This window comes from Entelurus aequoreus, linkage group LG17, assembly GCF_033978785.1.
Source record: "Entelurus aequoreus isolate RoL-2023_Sb linkage group LG17, RoL_Eaeq_v1.1, whole genome shotgun sequence".
Taxonomy (NCBI): Eukaryota; Metazoa; Chordata; class Actinopteri; order Syngnathiformes; family Syngnathidae; genus Entelurus; species Entelurus aequoreus.
This window is the reverse complement of record NC_084747.1, coordinates 46,186,021-46,205,783: the sequence shown is the minus strand read 5'-3', so window position 1 is coordinate 46,205,783 and position 19,763 is coordinate 46,186,021. Positions and strand designations below refer to the sequence as shown.

At 38.4% G+C, this 19,763-nt stretch overlaps 1 protein-coding gene across 5 annotated transcripts in view; it reads right to left on the bottom strand.

Moving 5' to 3' along the window:
• The window catches only part of clip1a (CAP-GLY domain containing linker protein 1a), a 52,861-nt gene that overhangs the window by 886 nt on the left and 32,212 nt on the right, over positions 1-19,763 (bottom strand). For 2 of the 5 annotated variants that reach the window (XM_062025793.1, XM_062025796.1), the window contains 16 exons: positions 19,602-19,718; positions 19,462-19,519; positions 19,271-19,354; positions 19,032-19,188; positions 18,775-18,940; positions 18,490-18,672; positions 15,338-17,737; positions 13,527-13,664; positions 13,349-13,455; positions 13,142-13,262; positions 13,002-13,054; positions 12,886-12,906; positions 12,606-12,723; positions 11,208-11,337; positions 11,054-11,106; positions 4,617-4,735 (listed from right to left, as the gene is read on the bottom strand). In XM_062025793.1, coding sequence (XP_061881777.1) covers positions 4,617-4,735; positions 11,054-11,106; positions 11,208-11,337; positions 12,606-12,723; positions 12,886-12,906; positions 13,002-13,054; positions 13,142-13,262; positions 13,349-13,455; positions 13,527-13,664; positions 15,338-17,737; positions 18,490-18,672; positions 18,775-18,940; positions 19,032-19,188; positions 19,271-19,354; positions 19,462-19,519; positions 19,602-19,718 — 4,025 coding nt within the window. The remainder of the gene's footprint in view (positions 1-4,616; positions 4,736-11,053; positions 11,107-11,207; positions 11,338-12,605; positions 12,724-12,885; positions 12,907-13,001; positions 13,055-13,141; positions 13,263-13,348; positions 13,456-13,526; positions 13,665-15,337; positions 17,738-18,489; positions 18,673-18,774; positions 18,941-19,031; positions 19,189-19,270; positions 19,355-19,461; positions 19,520-19,601; positions 19,719-19,763) is intronic. The other 3 variants (XM_062025794.1, XM_062025795.1, XM_062025797.1) reach the window with 3 other exon arrangements.

The window sequence follows — 19,763 nt, the reverse complement described above, 5'->3', positions numbered from 1 at the left end:
AGACCAATCTTAGCTGACATTGCTGAGCACGATAAGTCATGAATAATTACGCTGGTAATCAGTGTTAAAAATAACGTTCAAAATATAAAACATTCTCATACATTTTAATCCATCCATCCGTCCATTTTGTACCGCACCTGTTCAAAAAGTCGCATTAATGATAAGAAGTAGAGATGTCCGATATCGGCCGATAAATGCTTTAAAATGTAATATCGGAAATTATCGGTATCGTTTTTGTTTTTTTTTTAATTATTTTTTTATTAAATCAACATAAAAAACAAGATACACTTACAATTAGTGCACCAACCCAAAAAACCTCCCTCCCCCATTCACACTCATTCACACAAAAGGGTTGTTTCTTTCTGTTATTAATATTCTGGTTCCTACATTATATATCAATATATATCAATACAGTCTGCAAGGGATACAGTCCGTAAGCACACATGATTGTGCGTGCTGCTGGTCCACTAATAGTACTAACCTTTAACAGTTAATTTTACTCATTTTCATTAATTACTGGTTTCTATGTAACTGTTTTTATATTGTTTTACTTTCTTTTTTATTCAAGAAAAAGTTTAGAATTTATTTATCTTATTTTATGAATTTTTTTAAAAAGGACCTTATATTCACCATACCTGGTTGTCCAAATTAGGCATAATAATGTGTTAATTCCACGACTGTATGTATCGGTAATTAAGAGTTGGACAATATCGCATATCGGCAAAAAAAGCCATTATCGGACATCCCTAGTAAGAAGTATTTTTTTTAATTATTGGTTAGTGTTAGAATTATTTTATTTTAGTTATCACAAAAACTTTGTGTTGAAATGAGTTCCCAGCGAGAACACCAAAAGCTGTCTTTGAACCTACCAAGAAGAATTAGAGATGTCCGATAATATTGGCTTGCCTATATTATCGGCCGATAAATGCTTTAAAATGTAATATCGGAAATTATCTGTATCGGTTTTTTTATTATTGGTATCTTTTCTTTTTTCTTTTTTTTAAAATTAAATATCGGAAATTATCGGTATCTTTTTTAAAAAAAAATTAAATAAACAAAACAAAAAGATACACTTACAATTAATACACCAACCCATTTACACTCATTCACACAAAAGGGTTGTTTCTTTCTGTTATTAATATTGTGGTTCCTACATTATATATCAATATATATCAATACAGTCTGCAAGGGATACAGTCCGTAAGCACAGATGATTGTGCGTGCTGCTGGTCCACTAATAGTACTAACCTTTAACACTTAATTTCACTAATTTTCATTCATTACTAGTTTCTATGTAACTGTTTTTATATTGTTTTACTTTCTTTTTTATTCAAGAAAATGTTTTTAATGTATTTATCTTATTTTATGATTTTTTTTTTAAAAAGGACCTTATCTTCACCATACCTGGTTGTCCAAATTAGGCATAATAATGTGTTAATTCCACGACTATATATATCGGTATCGGTAATTAAGAGTTGGACAATATCGGAATATCGGCAAAAAAGCCATTATCGGACATTCCTAGTAAGAAGTATTTTTTTAAATTATTGGTTAGTGTTAGAATTATTTTATGTAAGTTACCACAAAAACTTTGTGTTGAAATGAGTTCCCAGCGAGAACACAAAAGCTGTCTTTCAACCTACCAAGAAGGAGGCTTGTAAAACTCCACCGTGTAGGGGGGGAAGCAACATGAAGGTGTTCTGTTTTCTGTCATGTATTGTAATCAACAGAGAGATATTGTTTTAACCCAAGGACTACAAAGCGGAGACAAGGCAGGATCTGCCCAAGTTCCAGACGACCTCTTTTTGAACATCCTTTTTCAACTGTTTTACGAACTTCTTTTTGAACTGCTTACGACCTCTTTTTTGAACCGACCTTTTCTGTGAACGGCTTACGACCCTCGTCCTTTAGAAACAGCTGTGGCCATGTGGTCAGGGAAGGTCCAAATAAAAGAAGGAGGCGTGCAATCTTTTGGCAGAGCGTAATGACACTGTACAAGGGTACAGATGTCCAAGCGTCTCTCCTCAAATTGAGCCAAATTGAATTCTGTCTGTTTATTTCCTTGCTTCTTGTCTTGTTTAATACCGTATTTTTCAGACTATAAGTTGCAGTTTTTTTCATAGTTTGGCCGGGGGTGTGACTTATACTCCGGAGCGACTTATATGTGGAATTATTAACACATTACCGTAAAATATCAATATCAATATTATTTAGCTCATTCACGTAAGAGACTAGACGTATAAGATTTCATGGGATTTAGCGATTAGGAGTGACAGATTGTTTGGTAAACATATAGCATGTTCTATATGTTATAGTTATTTGAATGACTCTTACCATAATATGTTACGTAAACATACCAGGCACGTTCTCAGTTGGTTATTTATGCCTCATATAACGTACACTTATTCAGCCTGTTGTTCACTATTCTTTATTTATTTTAAATTGCCTTTCAAATGTCTATTTTTGGTGTTGGGTTTTATCAAATAAATTTCCCCCAAAAATGCGACTTATACTCCAGTGCGACTTACATATGTTTTTTCCCTTTTTTATTATGCATTTTCGGCCGTTTGCGACTTATACTCCGGAGCGACTTATACTCCGAAAAATACGGTAGATGTCATCAGTGTTTGAACCTGACAGTTAGCTTCAGAATAACAATGTTATTAAAAATAATACGGGAGTAATTGTACTCTAAAAATATTGGTCTTACTTAAAAATGCACGCATTTAGTTGTATTCAGTGTTAAAAAAAATATTATATGGCTCTCACGGAAATACATTTTAAAATATTTGGCTTTCATGGCTCTCAGCCCAAAAAAGTTCCCGACCTCCCGTCTACTGGGTCACTAATTATTATCAAAGACTTCACCCAACAGTACTTCTTACAAGTGGGGTGGTGATTTCAATCATACTCAATAGTAGGAAATAATTTTAATATTTAATTGATATTGTTACACCACCACCATAATTGTGATTAAAACTGTTACTCCATGATCTTGAAAATTTGAAGTATCACTATCAACATTGGTATGACCGATACTGGCCCTGTAACTACTTGGTATTGGATCGATACGCACATTTGTAGTATCAGCCAAAACTAATGCAAAGTATCCAAACAACAGAAAATTAAGTGCTTCTTACATTTGACCAGAAGTATAAATAGACACATTGCAAAAAGTAAGCAGGTGGAAACAGGAAATGAGTACTTAGATTAATAATAGTCTTAGAAAATCATGGAATAACTGGAAATGATGCAAGATGTCACCGCATAGGAGCCTTTGTAACCAGTTTTGAAATGGTTCTCTTATTAATATACCAAATAATACGTTGTGATTAGAGATGTCCGATAATGGCTTTTTTGCCGATATTCCAATATTGTGCAACTCTTAATTACCGATTCCGATATCAACCGATACCGATATATACAGTCGTGGAATGAACACATTATTATGCCTAATTTTGTTGTGATGCCCCGCTGGATGCATTAAACAATGTAACAAGGTTTTCCAAAATAAATCAACTCAAGTTATGGGAAAAAAATGCCAACATGGCACTGCCATATTTATTATTGAAGTCACAAAGTGCATTATTTTTTTTAACCTGCCTCAAAACAGCAGCTTGGAATGTGGGACATGAGGAGGTTGAGGTGGGCGGGGTTGGGGGGGGGCAGGGTGTGTATATTGTAGCGTCCCGGAAGAGTTAGTGCTGCAAGGGGTTCTGGTTATCTGTTCTGTTGTGTTTATGTTGTGTTACGGTGCGGATGTTCTCCCGAAATGTGTTTGTCATTCTTGTTTGGTGTGGGTTCACAGTGCGGCGCATATTTGTAACAGTGTTAAAGTTGTTTATACGGACACCCTCAGTGTGACCTGTATGGCTGTTGACCAAGTATGCATTGCATTCACTTATGTGTGTGAAAAGCCGTAGATGTTATGTGATTGGGCCGGCACGCAAATGCAGTGCCTTTAAGGCACGCCCCCAATATTGTTGTCTGGTTGGAAATCGGGAGAAATTCGGGAGAATGGTTGCCCCGGGAGATTTTCGGGGAGGGGCACTGAAATTCTTGAGTCTCCCGGGAAAATGGGGAGGGTTGGCAAGTATGACTGGGAGACGCAACTGCTCTGTACTTCTCCCTATGTCCGTGTACCACTCCGTACGGCGGCGTTTTAAAAAGTCATACATTTTACTTTTTGAAACCGATATCGATAATTTCCGATATTACATTTTAAAGCATTTATCGGCCGATAATACCAACAGTCCGATATCATCGGACATCTCTAGTTGTGATGCATATGGTTATCGCAGAAGGCTGCAATAGATATTGCTATATAGATTTTACACCAGGAAAATGTGCGATGGTGTACCGAGAACTTGTAGAAAAGGAGGCTACATAATCACTGAGTGCAAAGAATGAATTGATGACGTGGACCCCGACTTAAACAAGTTGAAAAACTTATTGGGGTGTTACCATTTAGTGGTCAATTGTACAGAATATGTTCTGAACTGTTGCAATCTACTAATAAAAGTTTCAATCAATCAAAGAAAGCCATGACCAGCAGCTCACATCATAAATATAACACAAGAGACAACCACTGAGGTAAGCTAAGTTATCGGACTTACCCGCCATAGTTGTCAACGTTGTTGCCATTGAGCGCGGCGGCGGCCATTTTCTCCATCTTCTCCTTTTGCTCCTTATTTTTCTTCTGAAGGTCAACAATGACTGAATTCAAGAAGTCAATCTGAAGAAAAACACATACAAAACAGTCAGGAAATTTTTTTTTTTTAAACAAATGTTTTAAGAAAAGAAAACTCCAATTAAGGATGGGCATTTGAAAAAATAAAAACTCTAAATAGAAATTGCTATTAGATATTGTTTTTAGAGTAAGCCCCTTGTGAAGCTACCTGAGCTAATTAGCAGGAGCAGACATAGAAAAGGTGGCGTTTGAGTGTTTGTGAGCATTAGGAAGAATGAACATTAGGATGATAAGAATAAAAAGGTATATTCCAAATGATGCAGACTTATATGCTTCCATCCACACCAAAAATAAGACATACCTCGGTTTTATTTACATCAGTGCATTTTGATTAAATCTTCTGAATTGAATATGTAGGTTATTTTTTATATTTGGCTGTAGTTACAAGCTTGTGTAATATACTTTTAAAGGCCTACTGAAACCCACTACTACCGACCACGCAGTCTGATAGTTTATATATCAATGATGAAATCTTAACATTATAACACATGCCAATACGGCCGGGTTAACTTATAAAGTGACATTTTAAATTTGCCGCTAAACTTCCGGTTCGAAACGCCTCTTGAGGATGACGTATGCGTGTGACGTAGCCCGGCGAACACGGGTATGCCTTCCACATTGAAGCCGATACGAAAAAGCTCTGTTTTCATTTCATAATTCCACAGTATTCTGGACATCTGTGTTCGTGAATCTGTTTCAATCATGTTCATTGCATTATGGAGAAGGAAACCGAGCAAGCAAAGAAGAAAGTTGTCGGTGCGAAATGGACGTATTTTTCGAACGTAGTCAGCCACAACAGTACACAGCCGGCGCTTCTTTGTTTACATTCCCGAAAGATGCAGTCAAGATGGAAGAACTCGGATAACAGAGACTCTAACCAGGAGGACTTTTGATTTGGATACACAGACGCCTGTAGAGAACTGGGACAACACAGACTCTTACCAGGATTACTTTGATTTGGATGACAAAGACGCAGACGTGCTACTGTGAGTATGCAGCTTTGGCTTTTTTTTGCGTATGTACGTAACTTTTTTAAAATATATAAGCTTTATGAACCTTGGGTTAGGTGAACGGTCTTTTGGGCTGAGTGATTGTGTGTGTTGATCATGTGTTTGAATTGTATTGGCGTGTTCTATGGAGCTAGGAGCTAGCAGAGGAGCTAGGAGCTAGCATAACACGTACCGTACCGTACGTGCGCGTCACGTACATAACTTTTTAAAAATATATAAGCTTTATGAACCTTGGGTTAGGTGAACGGTCTTTTGGGCTGAGTGATTGTGTGTGTTGATCAGGTGTTTGAATTGTATTGGCGTGTTCTATGGAGCTAGGAGCTAGCAGAGGAGCTAGGAGCTAGCATAACAAACACGCAGGTGTTATTATGCAGGATTAATTTGTGGCATATTAAATATAAGCCTGGTTGTGTTGTGGCTAATAGAGTATATATATGTCTTGTGTTTATTTACTGTTGTAGTCATTCCCAGCTGAATATCAGGTACCGTGAGTATGCAGCCTTGGCTGCTAAACATTCGATAACTTGACCGTATGTGCGCGTCACGTACGTAACTTTTTAAAAATATATAAGCTTTATGAACCTTGGGTTAGGTAAACGGTCTTTTGGGCTGAGTGATTGTGTGTGTTGATCAGGTGTTTGAATTGTATTGGCGTGTTCTATGGAGCTAGGAGCTAGCAGAGGAGCTAGGAGCTAGCATAACAAACACGCAGGTGTTTTTATGCAGGATTAATTTGTGGCATATTAAATATAAGCCTGGTTGTGTTGTGGCTAATAGAGTATATATATGTCTTGTGTTTATTTACTGTTGTAGTCATTCCCAGCTGAATATCAGGTCACCCCCGGCTCTCACAGCATCTTCCCTATCTGAATAGCTTCAACTCCCCACTAGTCCTTCACTTGCACTTTACTCATCCACAAATCTTTCATCGTCGCTCAAATTAATGGGGAAATTGTCGCTTTCTCGGTCCGAATCTCTCTCACTTCATGCGGCCATCATTGTAAACAATAGGGAACTTTGCGTATATGTTCAACTGACTACGTCACGCTACTTCCGGTAGGGGCAAGCCTTTTTTTTATCAGATACCAAAAGTTGCAATCTTTATCGTCGTTGTTCTATACTAAATCCTTTCAGCAAAAATATGGCAATATCGCGAAATGATCAAGTATGACACATAGAATAGATCTGCTATCCCCGTTTAAATAAAAAAAATTCATTTCAGTAGGCCTTTAAAGAGCAACATGCAGGCCGAGAGCCCAAATGAATTGCGCCCTCTGCTGGTTGCTGCCACAGTGCTTACCAATAATAGATATTACAGTGATAAAATGCCCATCCCTTTATTATAACCAAGGAAGGCTTCAGTGACGGACAACAGAAACATGTGACACCCAAAAACAAAGAGGTGAGTGAGTACGAGGAACATTTCAGCCTTGGCCTGGGCGAAACGGCATCAAGATCAAATCTCAGATTTTTTTCACCAAAAATTTGATTTACCATTTTTTTTCCCCCCTTAAGTTTTAAAGAAAGCAATGCATTCAAATGACAGATATGATATAAAAACTAGTTTTGCTTTTATATAATCAAAAGCTAGTAGTATGAAATGACACTGCATCTTACTGTTAGCACAATTAAATTTCTTTTTTTTTTTTACAGATACATTGGACTTTTTAGAAAATATTTTTTTACACTGCAAAAACTGCAATCTAAGTAAGATGAAATATCTCAAATAAGGGTGATATTTGCTTATTTTCTGTCTGATAAGATCATTCTTCTCACTAAGCAGATTTTATGTTAGTGTTTTACTTGTTTTAAGTGTTTTGGTCCTAAATGATCTCAGTAAGATATTACAGCTTGTTGCTGAGATTTGATGACCTATATTGAGTAAAACATGCTTGAAACTAGAATATCAACTGTTGCAAAGCTGTGTCATCAACACTCACAAGTAGGGATGTCCGATAATGGCTTTTTGCCTATATCCGATATTGTCCAACTCTTTAATTACCGATACCGATATCAACCGATACCGATATATACAGTCGTGGAATTAACACATTATTATGCCTAATTTGGACAACCAGGTATGGTGAAGATAAGGTTGTTGTTGTTTTTTTAAATAAAATAAAATAAGAAATAAATTAAAAACATTTTCTTGAATACAAAAGAAAGTAAAACAATATAAAAACAGTTACATAGAAACTAGTAATTAATGAGTAAAATTAACTGTTAAAGGTTAGTACTATTAGTGGACCAGCAGCACGCACAATCATGTGTGCTTACGGACTGTATCCCTTGCAGACTGTATTGATATATATTGATATATAATGTAGGAACCAGAATATTAATAACAGAAAGAAACAACCCTTTTGTGTGAATGAGTGTAAATGGGGGAGGGAGTTTTTTTGGGTTGGTGCACTAATTGTAAGTGTATCTTGTGTTTTTTATGTTGATTTAATAAAAAAAAACAAAAAAAAAACGATACCGATAATTAAAAAACCGATACCGATAATTTCCGATATTACATTTTAAAGTATTTATCGGCCGATAATATCGGCAGGCCGATATTATCGGACATCTCTCCTCACAAGTATAAAACTACTTTTTTTTTAAAGTAATCGTTTCTTACTTCAAGCATGAAAAAAAAAAATAATGATTTTGACACAATTGTGTCTCATAATTAAAACGGATGACAGCCAAATGGACTTTGCTGTTTTATTTTCAATGAAATAATAGAAAACACGTACTCATATAGTAGTACAGTTGGCACAGTACAGTAAACTGACAGTTAATATTTAAACATTCAACATGTGACATTTCTAAGAATTTTGAACAGAAATACGGTAGTTCATGCACATTCAGATAAATTCCTCAAAATTACAATTAAAATTTTTTTGGCCGGGGGCCGGGCTGTATATATGCGCACTAATTGACTGAAAGAGCACGCACTTGGCGCGATGATGTCATGTTATCCATGGAAAAATGCATTTTTAGACCATATGATTTGCCTGAGCGGCTAGGAGACCCCGAGAGTAACAAGCAGTTGCCTTGTTGCCTTTCCGTTAAGAACAATAAATTAGTTTTTAGTATAAGTTTGCTGGTTTCAAGAAATGTAATGCCGAGCACATATCATTATGTCAAGATAATGGCACTAGCATTTACTTCATTTAAGAATATTTTTCAACATATTGAGCAAATAGGTCTCTTTTTTTTCTACCAAGAAAAGTGCACTTGTTATTAGTGAGAATATACTTATTTTAAAGGTATTTTTGGGTTCATTGAGGTTAGCTAATTTTACTTGTTTTGGAAAGTCTTGACAAGCCGAATTTTCTTGTTCTATTGGCAGATAATTTTGCTTAGTTCAAATAAAATACCCCTAATTTATTTATTTTGTTCTTGTGTTTGAACACTGACTTTTTGCAGTGTAAAAACTAAAATTAATTTTAGCTGTTGTAGCCAATTCTGGTATGTATACTGTGATGCGTTTGCTCATATGTGGATCAATATGCATCGTCTTAATCGAATAAAATGATTCAATACAGAGCTTCTTATGGAAGGCAAAACTTCTGTCTTGAATAAAACACTTCTGTAAACAAACATTTAGCATATCATTGCATGCAAATAATTAAACTCCAACTTTGAGATCGAGAGCACTAAAATCTCCTGTCTTGAATAAAATACTTACAAACAATAAGATGTAACATCTCTATAGTTTAGTAAGTGGATAAAAACAGGCTTTTTCAATGTTTGGGCACCACATCTTTAGCTACACACTGCAAAAAGTCAGTGTTCAAAAACAAGAAAGAAAAGTACTAAAATTAGGGGTATTTTATTTGAACTAAGCCAAATGATCTGCCAATAGAACAAGAACATTCGGCTGGTCAAGACTTTCCAAAACAAATAAAACTAGCTAACCTCAATTAACCCAAAAATACCTTTTAAAAAAGTATATTCTCACTAATAACAAGTGCACTTTTCTTGGTAGAAAAAAAGAGACCTTTTTGCTCAATATGTTGAAAAATATTCTTAAATTAAGTAAATGCTAGTGCCATTATCTTGACATAATGATATGCGCTCGGCATCATAATTTGTTTTTTTCATGCTTGAAGTAAGAAATTATTACTTTAAAAAAGCAGTTTTATAAATGTGAGTGTTGATGACACAGCTTTGCAACAGTTGATATTCTAGTTTCAAGCATGTTTTACTCAATATAGGTCATCAAATCTCAGCAACAAGCTGTAATATCTTAGTGAGATCATTTAGGACCAAAACCCTTAAAACAAGTAAAACACTAACATAAAATCTGCTTAGTGAGAAGAATTATCTTATCAGACAGAAAATAAGCAAATATCACCCTTATTTGAGATATTTAATCTTACTTAGATTTCAGTTTTTGCAGTGCATGCATGACGACTGCTTCAGTCATTTTCTAATGTGTTTCTTTCTCATCATTCATGGAACCTAGTGTAGTATTAAGCTGCTTTTTAGTGGGAGTTTGTTGTTACGGTCTTGTTCGCCTTGTAAAGAGTTGAATTCCCCGCACTCGACTTATCGCTTCGATATCAGATGCTGAAATAAGTTTGTTGTGCTGCTGTCTTTTTTTTTTTCCAACAAACTTTGCAGCATGCAGTCAGCACTGACAACAAATATTTTTTCTTTGGAACAAATGCCTCGCTCTCGTTTGCTAGGCATGTGAATCTTTGCTATGGAAGCTCACAAAAATGCTGTCGCAAGAGGAGAATTTTATTTTATTTTTTTAATTATTATTTTTAAATGGTTTGCAACAAAAAAAATGTATTTATCAATAAATGAGATTTATCGCCCAGGCTAGGCCAGTGTTGACATGTAAGTGACATATGTTGACCGTGACACAAACGCATGCATGAGTGAAGCGAAACGTCAACAAACCGCTGCCTGATGGCGGTGCAGCATTGGCAACATCAGAGACAGAGCACAGCGTTGGGATTTAAAAGAGAAGGAAAAAAAATAAAAGGTTCCAATTAGAACCCACCTACAACTACACAACACACATTATTCATGACACAGTATAACATTGTAAAGGAGATCTGTGTTGGTTTGTCCGCAACCATTGTAACCTCTTTAAAACATTATACTGTCACAATCAACACTTAACTCATGTCCTGGTTCCGTACGACTGCCCCAAATATGAAAGGTGATAGAACATTTGAAAAAACCTTGATTAAAAACACCTTCATGGGGCAGGGTAGGGAAGGGAAGCAACTTTGCACACAATTCATGACCCATCCAGTAAGAACACACAATGAAAAGGACAGTGTACCTGATTCACTGCAGCGTCATTGTCTTCTCTCAGTTGGTCCAGAACTGCATCACCTGCAAACATGGGAACAATTAAACTATGTCACTGTGTGGAAGAGAGTGCTGACACACCTAATAATAATATATATATCTTTTTTAAGTAAGTAAAACAAAACCTGTGGAGCCAGCTTGCTGCTGTTCCAGTCTCTCCACGCGCTCCTTGAGCTGAGCCTTGTCCTGCTCCAAGGCCTCAATAACTCCCTGCAACGTATTGGCCGAGGCACTTTTTCCACGCAAAGCAGCGAGCTGCAAGAACACACCACATTGGTAGATCAGGAACAAACGCATGACTGACAACACGCGTTTGTGATAAGCGTTCCAACCCCTGGGAAAATCTGAGAACTTTTAGGATCCATTTCAAGCAAACTCGGGTGATTTAATACTATTACATGTCAATATACTTTGGTAAACAATGCATAAATAACCACGTTTCCCAGCAAACATATTGGTGATGTTTTTCATGCCTTTTAGTACAAACGATCAGTTAGTGTAGTGGCTTCACCTAGTGGGGAAATTGGTATAAAACAGTTTCATATTTTTATAGATTTTCTGCAGTACATTATATTATTAGAGATGATTAGAGATGCACCACTCCGTACAGCGGCCTTTTAAAAAGTCATAAATTTTACTTTTTGAAACAGATACCGATAATTTCCGATATTACATTTTAAAGCATTTATCGGCCGATAATAACCCCTTGCAGCACTCACTCTTCCGGGAGGCTACAATATACACCCCCGCTACCCACTCGGTATATCCATCCAATTTAATACCGCTTGTCCCTATAACATTTAAAATAATAATAAAAAAATAAGTAAAATAATAATGTATGGCATTCTTGTTCATTCACAGACCTGTCACATATGTCATGTCAAATATATAATATAAATCAATTAGCATGTTAGGTAGGTGTGCATTTTGTAATAATACACATTGTTGTTCGTGTTTCTGTTGCACACCAACCTGACAGCCACCAACATGTGTGTGTGTGTGTCGGGTGGGTAGCATACAAATAAAAAGACTCAGTGATTAATTAAAATGTTCAATCTTTGCGAGGAATAATATTGGCCTGTGGATTAGTGGATCGCATAGAGGACAGTCGGGTTGATGAATCACGCCGTAGTGCCATTCACTTCTGACACTAACTCTTATTAGCGCGCGTGACTTTGGGGACTAGGAAGTAATATTGTTGTGTTACAAACTTTTGTGTGGTGTTGCTTTCTTTTTTGTGATTTTTCCAAGTTGATTATCATCTACCCGTCCATCGTAGCGACACTTGAGCTGAATATGACTGCGCGTCATAATTACGACTGGATAAAAAAAAAAAATACAGATAGCAGTATCATTAGTCTAGAATCTTAACGGTCTTCCTGGATCGACCCAATTAGGTACCGGTACGAAAAAATACCGGTTCACGGTATACATCCCTACATGCCAATATCTCCAACTAAAACTGAAAGGGAAAATAATTCATGGATGGCAGACTTTGTCATAAATGCTTCAATTAGCCTCACCTCAGTCTTCACTGCCTCCATCTGCTCCTCCTTCTCCGACATTAAGGCACTGTTTTTAAGGGCGGACTTCTGGAACTCGGCCTTCTGCTTGTCCATCTTCTTCTTTAAGGTGCTCTCGCTGTCAGGCAGGGACATCATGCAAATTTAGAAAGGATTATAATGTACAGTGAGTGATTACCATATGGCGCTTTGATTAGAGGTATCTAATTCTCTGGAACCCTGAGTGATAAATGCGCACTATCATTATGTGATGACGACCACAGGATGAACAGTGAGGTACCTGAAGGCATAACTTGGCAGGCTTTGAAAGGAATAAAAAAAGCATTTGACATACATTAAGCGTTGTTTCTTAGCAACTGTCAATTTGAAATGATTGGTGAGATTTAAAACACTCACCTTTGCTCCAGCTCCTTCAACTGTGTTTGGAGTTTTGAGCACTCATCCTTGAGCTGAAAAAACGTACAAAGTTCAGTCATGATAAAGGTGACAATGTTCATATGCTCTAAGTTGAATTATAGAAGTGTGAAAAGTACCACCTTCCCAAGTTCGCCGTGGTCCTGCTGATTTTTCTGAAGGTTCTGAGTCAGCTTCTTGTTCTCATCTTGCGACGTCTGCAGGGACTGTGACTTTGTGGAAAGCACTTCTTTAAGCTTCTCTCTAAATACAAGTAAACACGTTAATACTGCACACAGACAAAAAGTAGACCGATGCAGTGGCCTGTGGATGGCAGTTGGCACACGTACATTTCCTGAGACAGACTCTTTGTCTTCTGTGTCTCTGTGCAAAGATGCTCTTTGGATGCAGTCAGGTCTGCCTGGGACTTGGAACTTTCTTGTTTCAGCGCTTCAAGCTAAACCAGAAACGAATGAACAAATGTGTTTTCTGTTTTTTAAGACACTTCAGTCATCATTTCGGCAATACCTGTGTTTCCAGGCCCTGCTTAGATGTGTGAAGACCCTCCAGCAGAGCTTTGGCTTCACTCTTCTCCTGAAGCAGTGCATCTCTCTCCTTAGTGAGTTGATCAACAGCCTCACCAGTTTTACCAGAAGCCTCAGAGGCCTAAACCGAGTAAGAACATTTTAGAATCGTTTGTTGGGTTTTAATGTTTGATAACCTTAACTAATAATCAGTAGGTTATGTTAGGACAATATTGCTAAGACAAGGTTTGATTAGAGACAACATTTAATCACTAGATTGACTGCATGCTGATATTATAAAAATAATACAATTACTGATATAGAATGCTGTGATACATTTCTTCAAACACAAATGACTAGTGTGAATAACTGACATAACGTTTACAGAGAACCTGTGGCCTTAGAACGGATATAGATGGAGGCTTCTCAGACGACAACTGTTGTAATGCTCATAGTATTACATCTCTGTCAGTGTCAATCGAAACTAGAAATCTTGATCAGCAAAAATGTCGTCCAATGGCTCGTCTGGAAGCAAGAGTAGAAGTCAAAATGGAGTGCACTACTTGCGAGAAACCGGCACAGGCGCTGTTTGCGACATTAAAAAGAATAATGACTCCAGCTATGGGTAGGGATGGGTATCATTCACATTTGAACCGCTACAATACAAATTCCTGGTGACTGGGAATCGATATCGATACTCAACGGTAACAATTTTCAGTACTTTTGTGTTTGTTAATTGCTTGATAATAAAATGTTTATTTTTAATGTGACATTTTAAAATTAGCACTTTATGATAAATGTGCTGTCAAGTTGGTGTATCCGGTTTTCTTATTACACTGCTCAGTGCTCCCCTCACCTCCCAGGGGGTGATCAAGGGTGATGGGTCAAATGCAGAGAATAATTTCGCCACACCTAGTGTGTGTGTGGGACAGTCATAGGTACTTTAACTTGAGTCTGATTTTCAATGCAGTTGCCCTTCCAAAACATTAGATGGCAGTACTGTATAGGCTATTTATTTATTTAGGTTTTTCAATGACGCTGAATGTATTACGTTGTCCGCTACAAAGTGTTTATACTGTAAGTATTGTACTTATTACACACCTACTGTTTGATTGTAGCATTCTTCTTAGTTGTAGTTTTCATTACCAAAATTGGAGGTGTTGAAATCACCATGTAGAAATCGCCTGTCCCTGGCAAATCTAATTTAAATTAGCATTAAGTCAGCGCATGGAAGAGTGGAGCCTTACTTTACGTTCGAGCATTTTTATACCAAGCACACTTGCTTTATTGCTGTGCAATATTAGTTAGAGGGAGTTTGGCTGAAACCACGCTGAGTGCTGCTTGAGTGATTGTTTCCTTGAGCCGGTGTTTATTCTGCAACTGGACATGACAAAATATGGCATCATTTAATTTCACGTGAATCGATACCCAGTAGTACCCATGGAATTCTGTCTGTGCCTATAAAAGTACTACATTCGGTAAAGGACACATTTTAAGTGTTGGATTTTATTAGGTGTCAAAAGTAAAAGGTAAGGATTTGGCACCAATGCAGAACAGGACTTTGGAAAGCTTTTCATTGGGTCAACACCAACAAAAGTCCCACAATACGTTTCAGGTTGGATCACGTTATAAGCCCACAGGAGTGAAGGTAAAAAGGCTGGACACCAAGTATGGTTAGTAAATGGAGGATGAAAATTATGACATGCAAATAAAAAGCTGGGAAAGGAGCAAGCATGCAGTGGCACTGTCATTGGCCCAGCAACATGAAGGTGTTTGTGTCAGTGGCGACTACTATCAGAACTACCGAAGGAATACCTCGAGCTGCTTAGCAACGGCATGTTTCAGTTGGGACTGGAGCTGTGCAACCTGCTGGGCGGCCTCGTCCCTCTCCGCTTTCAGCGTGTCCTTTGCGGCTGCTAAGTTAGCAGCGCTGAAAGAGATCTCGTCCCGGGCGCTGGCAGAAGCACTAAGTTGAGCCTTAGCTGCCTCACACTGCTTCTCCAACGTGGCCTTGTCTCCTCGGTAGACCTCAACGTCCTCTTCCAGCTGCTTGTGGCCTGCCTGAGACTTCTCTAACTCTCTAATGAGTTGGGACTTTTCTGCAAGCCATTTTTCTTGGCTAGATTGTAGAGAAGAAATATCCTGCTCTAACCGATGCTGTCCTGACAATAGGTCCTCTTTCTCTGTCATTAGGGCAGTCATCTGTTTATCCATCTGGTCAAGTTTTAATAAAAGCTCTTGTTTGCCTTCAGACAAGTGGTGACCTTCTTGCTCTTGCTCCTTCAGTTGCGCTTTCATATCTTCCATCTTCGCCATTAAAGACACCTTTTGCTCACTTGTGTTCTTGAGCTGAGAGGAAATTTCTTCATTGTCCTGCTGAAGTTTGGACAAGGAGTTTTGCAGCTTTTCTACTTGTTTAGAGAGACTGTCCTTGTCAAATGTGGCTTTAGAACGTTCATTACATTCCACCTGTAGCTGGTCCTCAAGATGACGCTTTGCCTCCGACAACGATGCAGTCTGTGTTTTCAGCTCCTGGATCTCCTGGAGCAGATTTTTCTTTACGGTCTGCAGCAACTCCATTTTTGTGTCGGCTTCAACCTGTGACGACTGCAGTTGTCTGCAATGTGTTGTGAGATCTGCGATCGAGTTCTCGGAATTTGTTTCTAGCCTGCTATGCACTTGAGCAAGATCAGCATTGGACTTTTCGAGAAGCTCAATATCTGAAGAGCATTTCTTCAGCTGGTTTTGGAGTTCGGCCTTTTCCTTTCTCAAGGAGGTCACCTCAGTCTCTGCTAAGTCTTTTTGGCATTTAGTTTCCTGCAGTGTCAATTCCAAATGAGACTCCACTTGCCTAAGATCAGTATTAGCTCTGGAGCAGCTGTCCAACTGGTCTTTTGTTGTTCGGACATCGCTTGCTAGCTTATCGCGTTCAAGTGAAAGAACACTAATGTCAGATACGGCCTTTGTGTGCTGCCCTTCTAACTCTCCCTTCTCGCCCGCCAGACGATCATAATCCATTTTGTGCTGCTCGAGCACCGCCTCTAGAGTCAGAGTCTCTTTTCTCAAAGCATGCAGAGCCTCAGCGTTTTCGGAATTCTGCGTGCAAAACAACTGTCTTTCTTGTTCAAACGATACCAATGCTTCGTTCAGCTTGTCACTGGATTGAGTCAGCTGTTGAGCGGAGACCTGGAGCTTCTCCTTTAGCTCTTCAATTTCTTTCACAAGCTCCTCTTTCTCTTTGCATACTTTTCTTTGGACGGCGAGTAAGTCCTCCTTTTCCTGCATGAGGTGAAACCTTTCGGAATCAGTAACCTGACTGCTGGTCTTGAATTCTTCCAGCATCTGGACGAGGCTAAGTCTAGATGCCTTCAGGTCTTCGCATTCATGCACAGAACCATCCAAGTCTTTTTTGGTGAGACTGAGCTTATTCTGGAGCTCCTCCTTTATCCTCTCCAGGTTCTTCCTATCCAGAGTGGCATCACTGATTTCAGAAGACATGGTGTCCTTTTCTTTAGTTAAGGTCTCTGTGAGGGCCTGCAGCTGGCTAATCTTCATTGTCAGATCTTCTTTCTCCAAGTTTAATGATTGCAGTTTGGCCTGCAACTCAGCGTTCTTAGCATCAAGAGAATTTTTGGCATTTTTAGCAGCATCTCTCTCTAAAATGAGACTTTCATTCTCACACGTGAGTTTAGACCGGCTTTCCTTGAGTTCTTCTTCAAGCCTGCTTCGTTCTTTGTAGACATTTTCATAGTCCTCAACCAGCTGCTTGTTTTTAGCTTCAATCAGAAGTTTCTTCTCATTCTGTTTCTGGAGCTCTGCAATATCAGCCTGGTGAGCTCCATTAGTTTTCTGCAGGTTTGTGTTGTCAGTCTGTACTTCCTGAAGACAACCGATAAGCTCCTCCACCTTCTTGCTCAAAGAGGTTATTTCTTGATCAGAATGCCTGTTGCTGTCAAGTAATTCCTCTTTACTCTGCGAAAGTGTTGTTATGGTCACTAACAGCTCCTCATTTTGGGCAGAAAGGTCCCGCAGGCGAGGCTCCAGAGCGGAGAGCTTGTTTTCCACATCCGATAGTTCTTTTTCCAGTTTGCCTTTCTCAGCATAAACATCCTCCCTTTCCTTACACTTCTGTTCCAGATCTAGAGTCTGCTTCTCCAGTTTTTTGGACAAGTGTTCAACATCATGCTTGGAGGAGTCAAGCTCAGCAGAAAGGCACTGGGGGAAATGAAGTTGAAAAAGTAGGGAAATGTATGCAAACCGAGGGAAAATATAAGATGACTCCAAAACAAACCAAGCTGATATGGTTGAATGCAAATGGAAAGGTTAAACTGCAGAAGCTTTTTTTAAAAAAATTTAAAAGAGCGAAACACCAAAACCATCAAGTCAAACATTTTCACTTTACCTTTAAATAATAATAAAATGTAAAAAGCAGAATTAAAGACTAATCATAGATTAAAAGAAGGTCACTGTGTTGGTAAGAGAAATTTAGAATTATATCTGTATGTACAAGATTACTACTTCCAGCTTATTAATGCAGTTTAACTTTAAATGTTGTTCAATCTTCTACATGAAGTAACAATTTTAATCAAACTCGAAGTGAAAATGTTCTGCTCGAATAGGTTGATGAACAACGCTAGCAGGCATACATTTAAAAGCAGTGACTGATTGGGTTTTTTGACTAAACATAGCATCTACTATGTATTAGAACTCACTTAAACCACAACTTCAATACAAGACAAACCTGGCAATAAAAAGTAATTCCAATAATTTTAACATTTTGTAAAGTTGATCATATACAGTAACAGCATATTCAAATGCATTATCACAAGTATTTACTTAACAATGACATATTACAATAGTGTTGTAATGGTTGTTATGACATATCAATAATGCTGGTAAATGTGAAGGAAGATGGTACTAAGGGGCTTAGAATACCATATGAACCTTTGATTTGGGTGTGTGCTTACCTGAAGCTGCTCCTTGTATGGCTGCAGCTCAGACACCACCTTCTCCAGCTCCTGGCTCTTTTCCTTGGCGGAGGACAGCTCCTGCTTTAGGCGATCAACCAGATCCTGTAGCACCTTAACTTCTTTCCCACGAGAAGCCTTTAACTCCTCAGTTTGGCTTACATCGTGTTGCACAGTTTTCTCCTTGAGAACAGAAACGAAACACGTGACTAAGGATACACCAATGGGACATCTTTTGAAGACTTTATCACACATACACCTTATCGAGTGCTATATACTACTAACCAAGGTTGTAATCTTCTCCTGGAGACTTGTGATTTGTGAATTGAGTGTATCTCGTGTTTCTTGCAGGTCCTGGTCTTTGCGAGAAAGCGCCTGCTTATGTTGCTCATTTAACTCGACTACTCTTGTCTTTTCCTCCGCAAGTTGACTCTGCAACTCCTCTAGCCTCCTAAGTAATGGGGGGTGAGGGGGAACAAGAACACAGTGATAAGTAATCATTTAGAACAATTTACTTTCATTACTGATATAAAGATTAGAACCTTTCTTTTTGTCGGAGACCATCGTTCATTTTGGTCAGCTGCACTGAACTATCCCCGGACGCCTTCATCATGTCCGAAATGTCATTCTCCAGTTTGCTTTTGTCCTTGGTGAGCTGCTCCAGCTTCTCATCTGCAGCCACCAGCTTCCTCTCCAGTCCTGTATGTGGACAAGCATGGAAGCAAGTTGGTCCCCAAAGTTTATTCTGCTTCAAAGTCAAAAACACGTCGATGGTTCTCACCATTAAGCTGACTCCTGAGGGAATCTGATTCTGTGCTCAAGGATGTGCATTGCTCCTCCTTCTTGCTAAGCCGCTCAATGGTTTCTGCCAGTGAAGAATTGTATATTTTACACATTGGAGGAATTTGTAAAACAGAAGGTACTAGAAAAAGGGCCGGGAAAATATAACAACAACAAAAAGCGATAATCAACCTTGCATAGTTTTGGCAGATTTACTCTGCTCCTCTGTGCTTTCAGACAACTGCAGTTTCTGCGGGCAGAAGACATTTTCCATGTGATATTTTCTCCCAGCCTACTGCTGATGTACTGGTTAAAAAAGTTAGAAAGCTCACCAAGCCTCCAAGATGTTGCTCCACACCATCCTTCTCCTGCTGTTCAGTGGCCAAACGTTGCTGTAGTGAGAGAATGTCTTTCTCTTTGTCGGCCAAAAGTGAGCTCAGTTCACTCACCTGCAGCACAATATACACTTCAAACATGGGTTTCACTAAGAACGT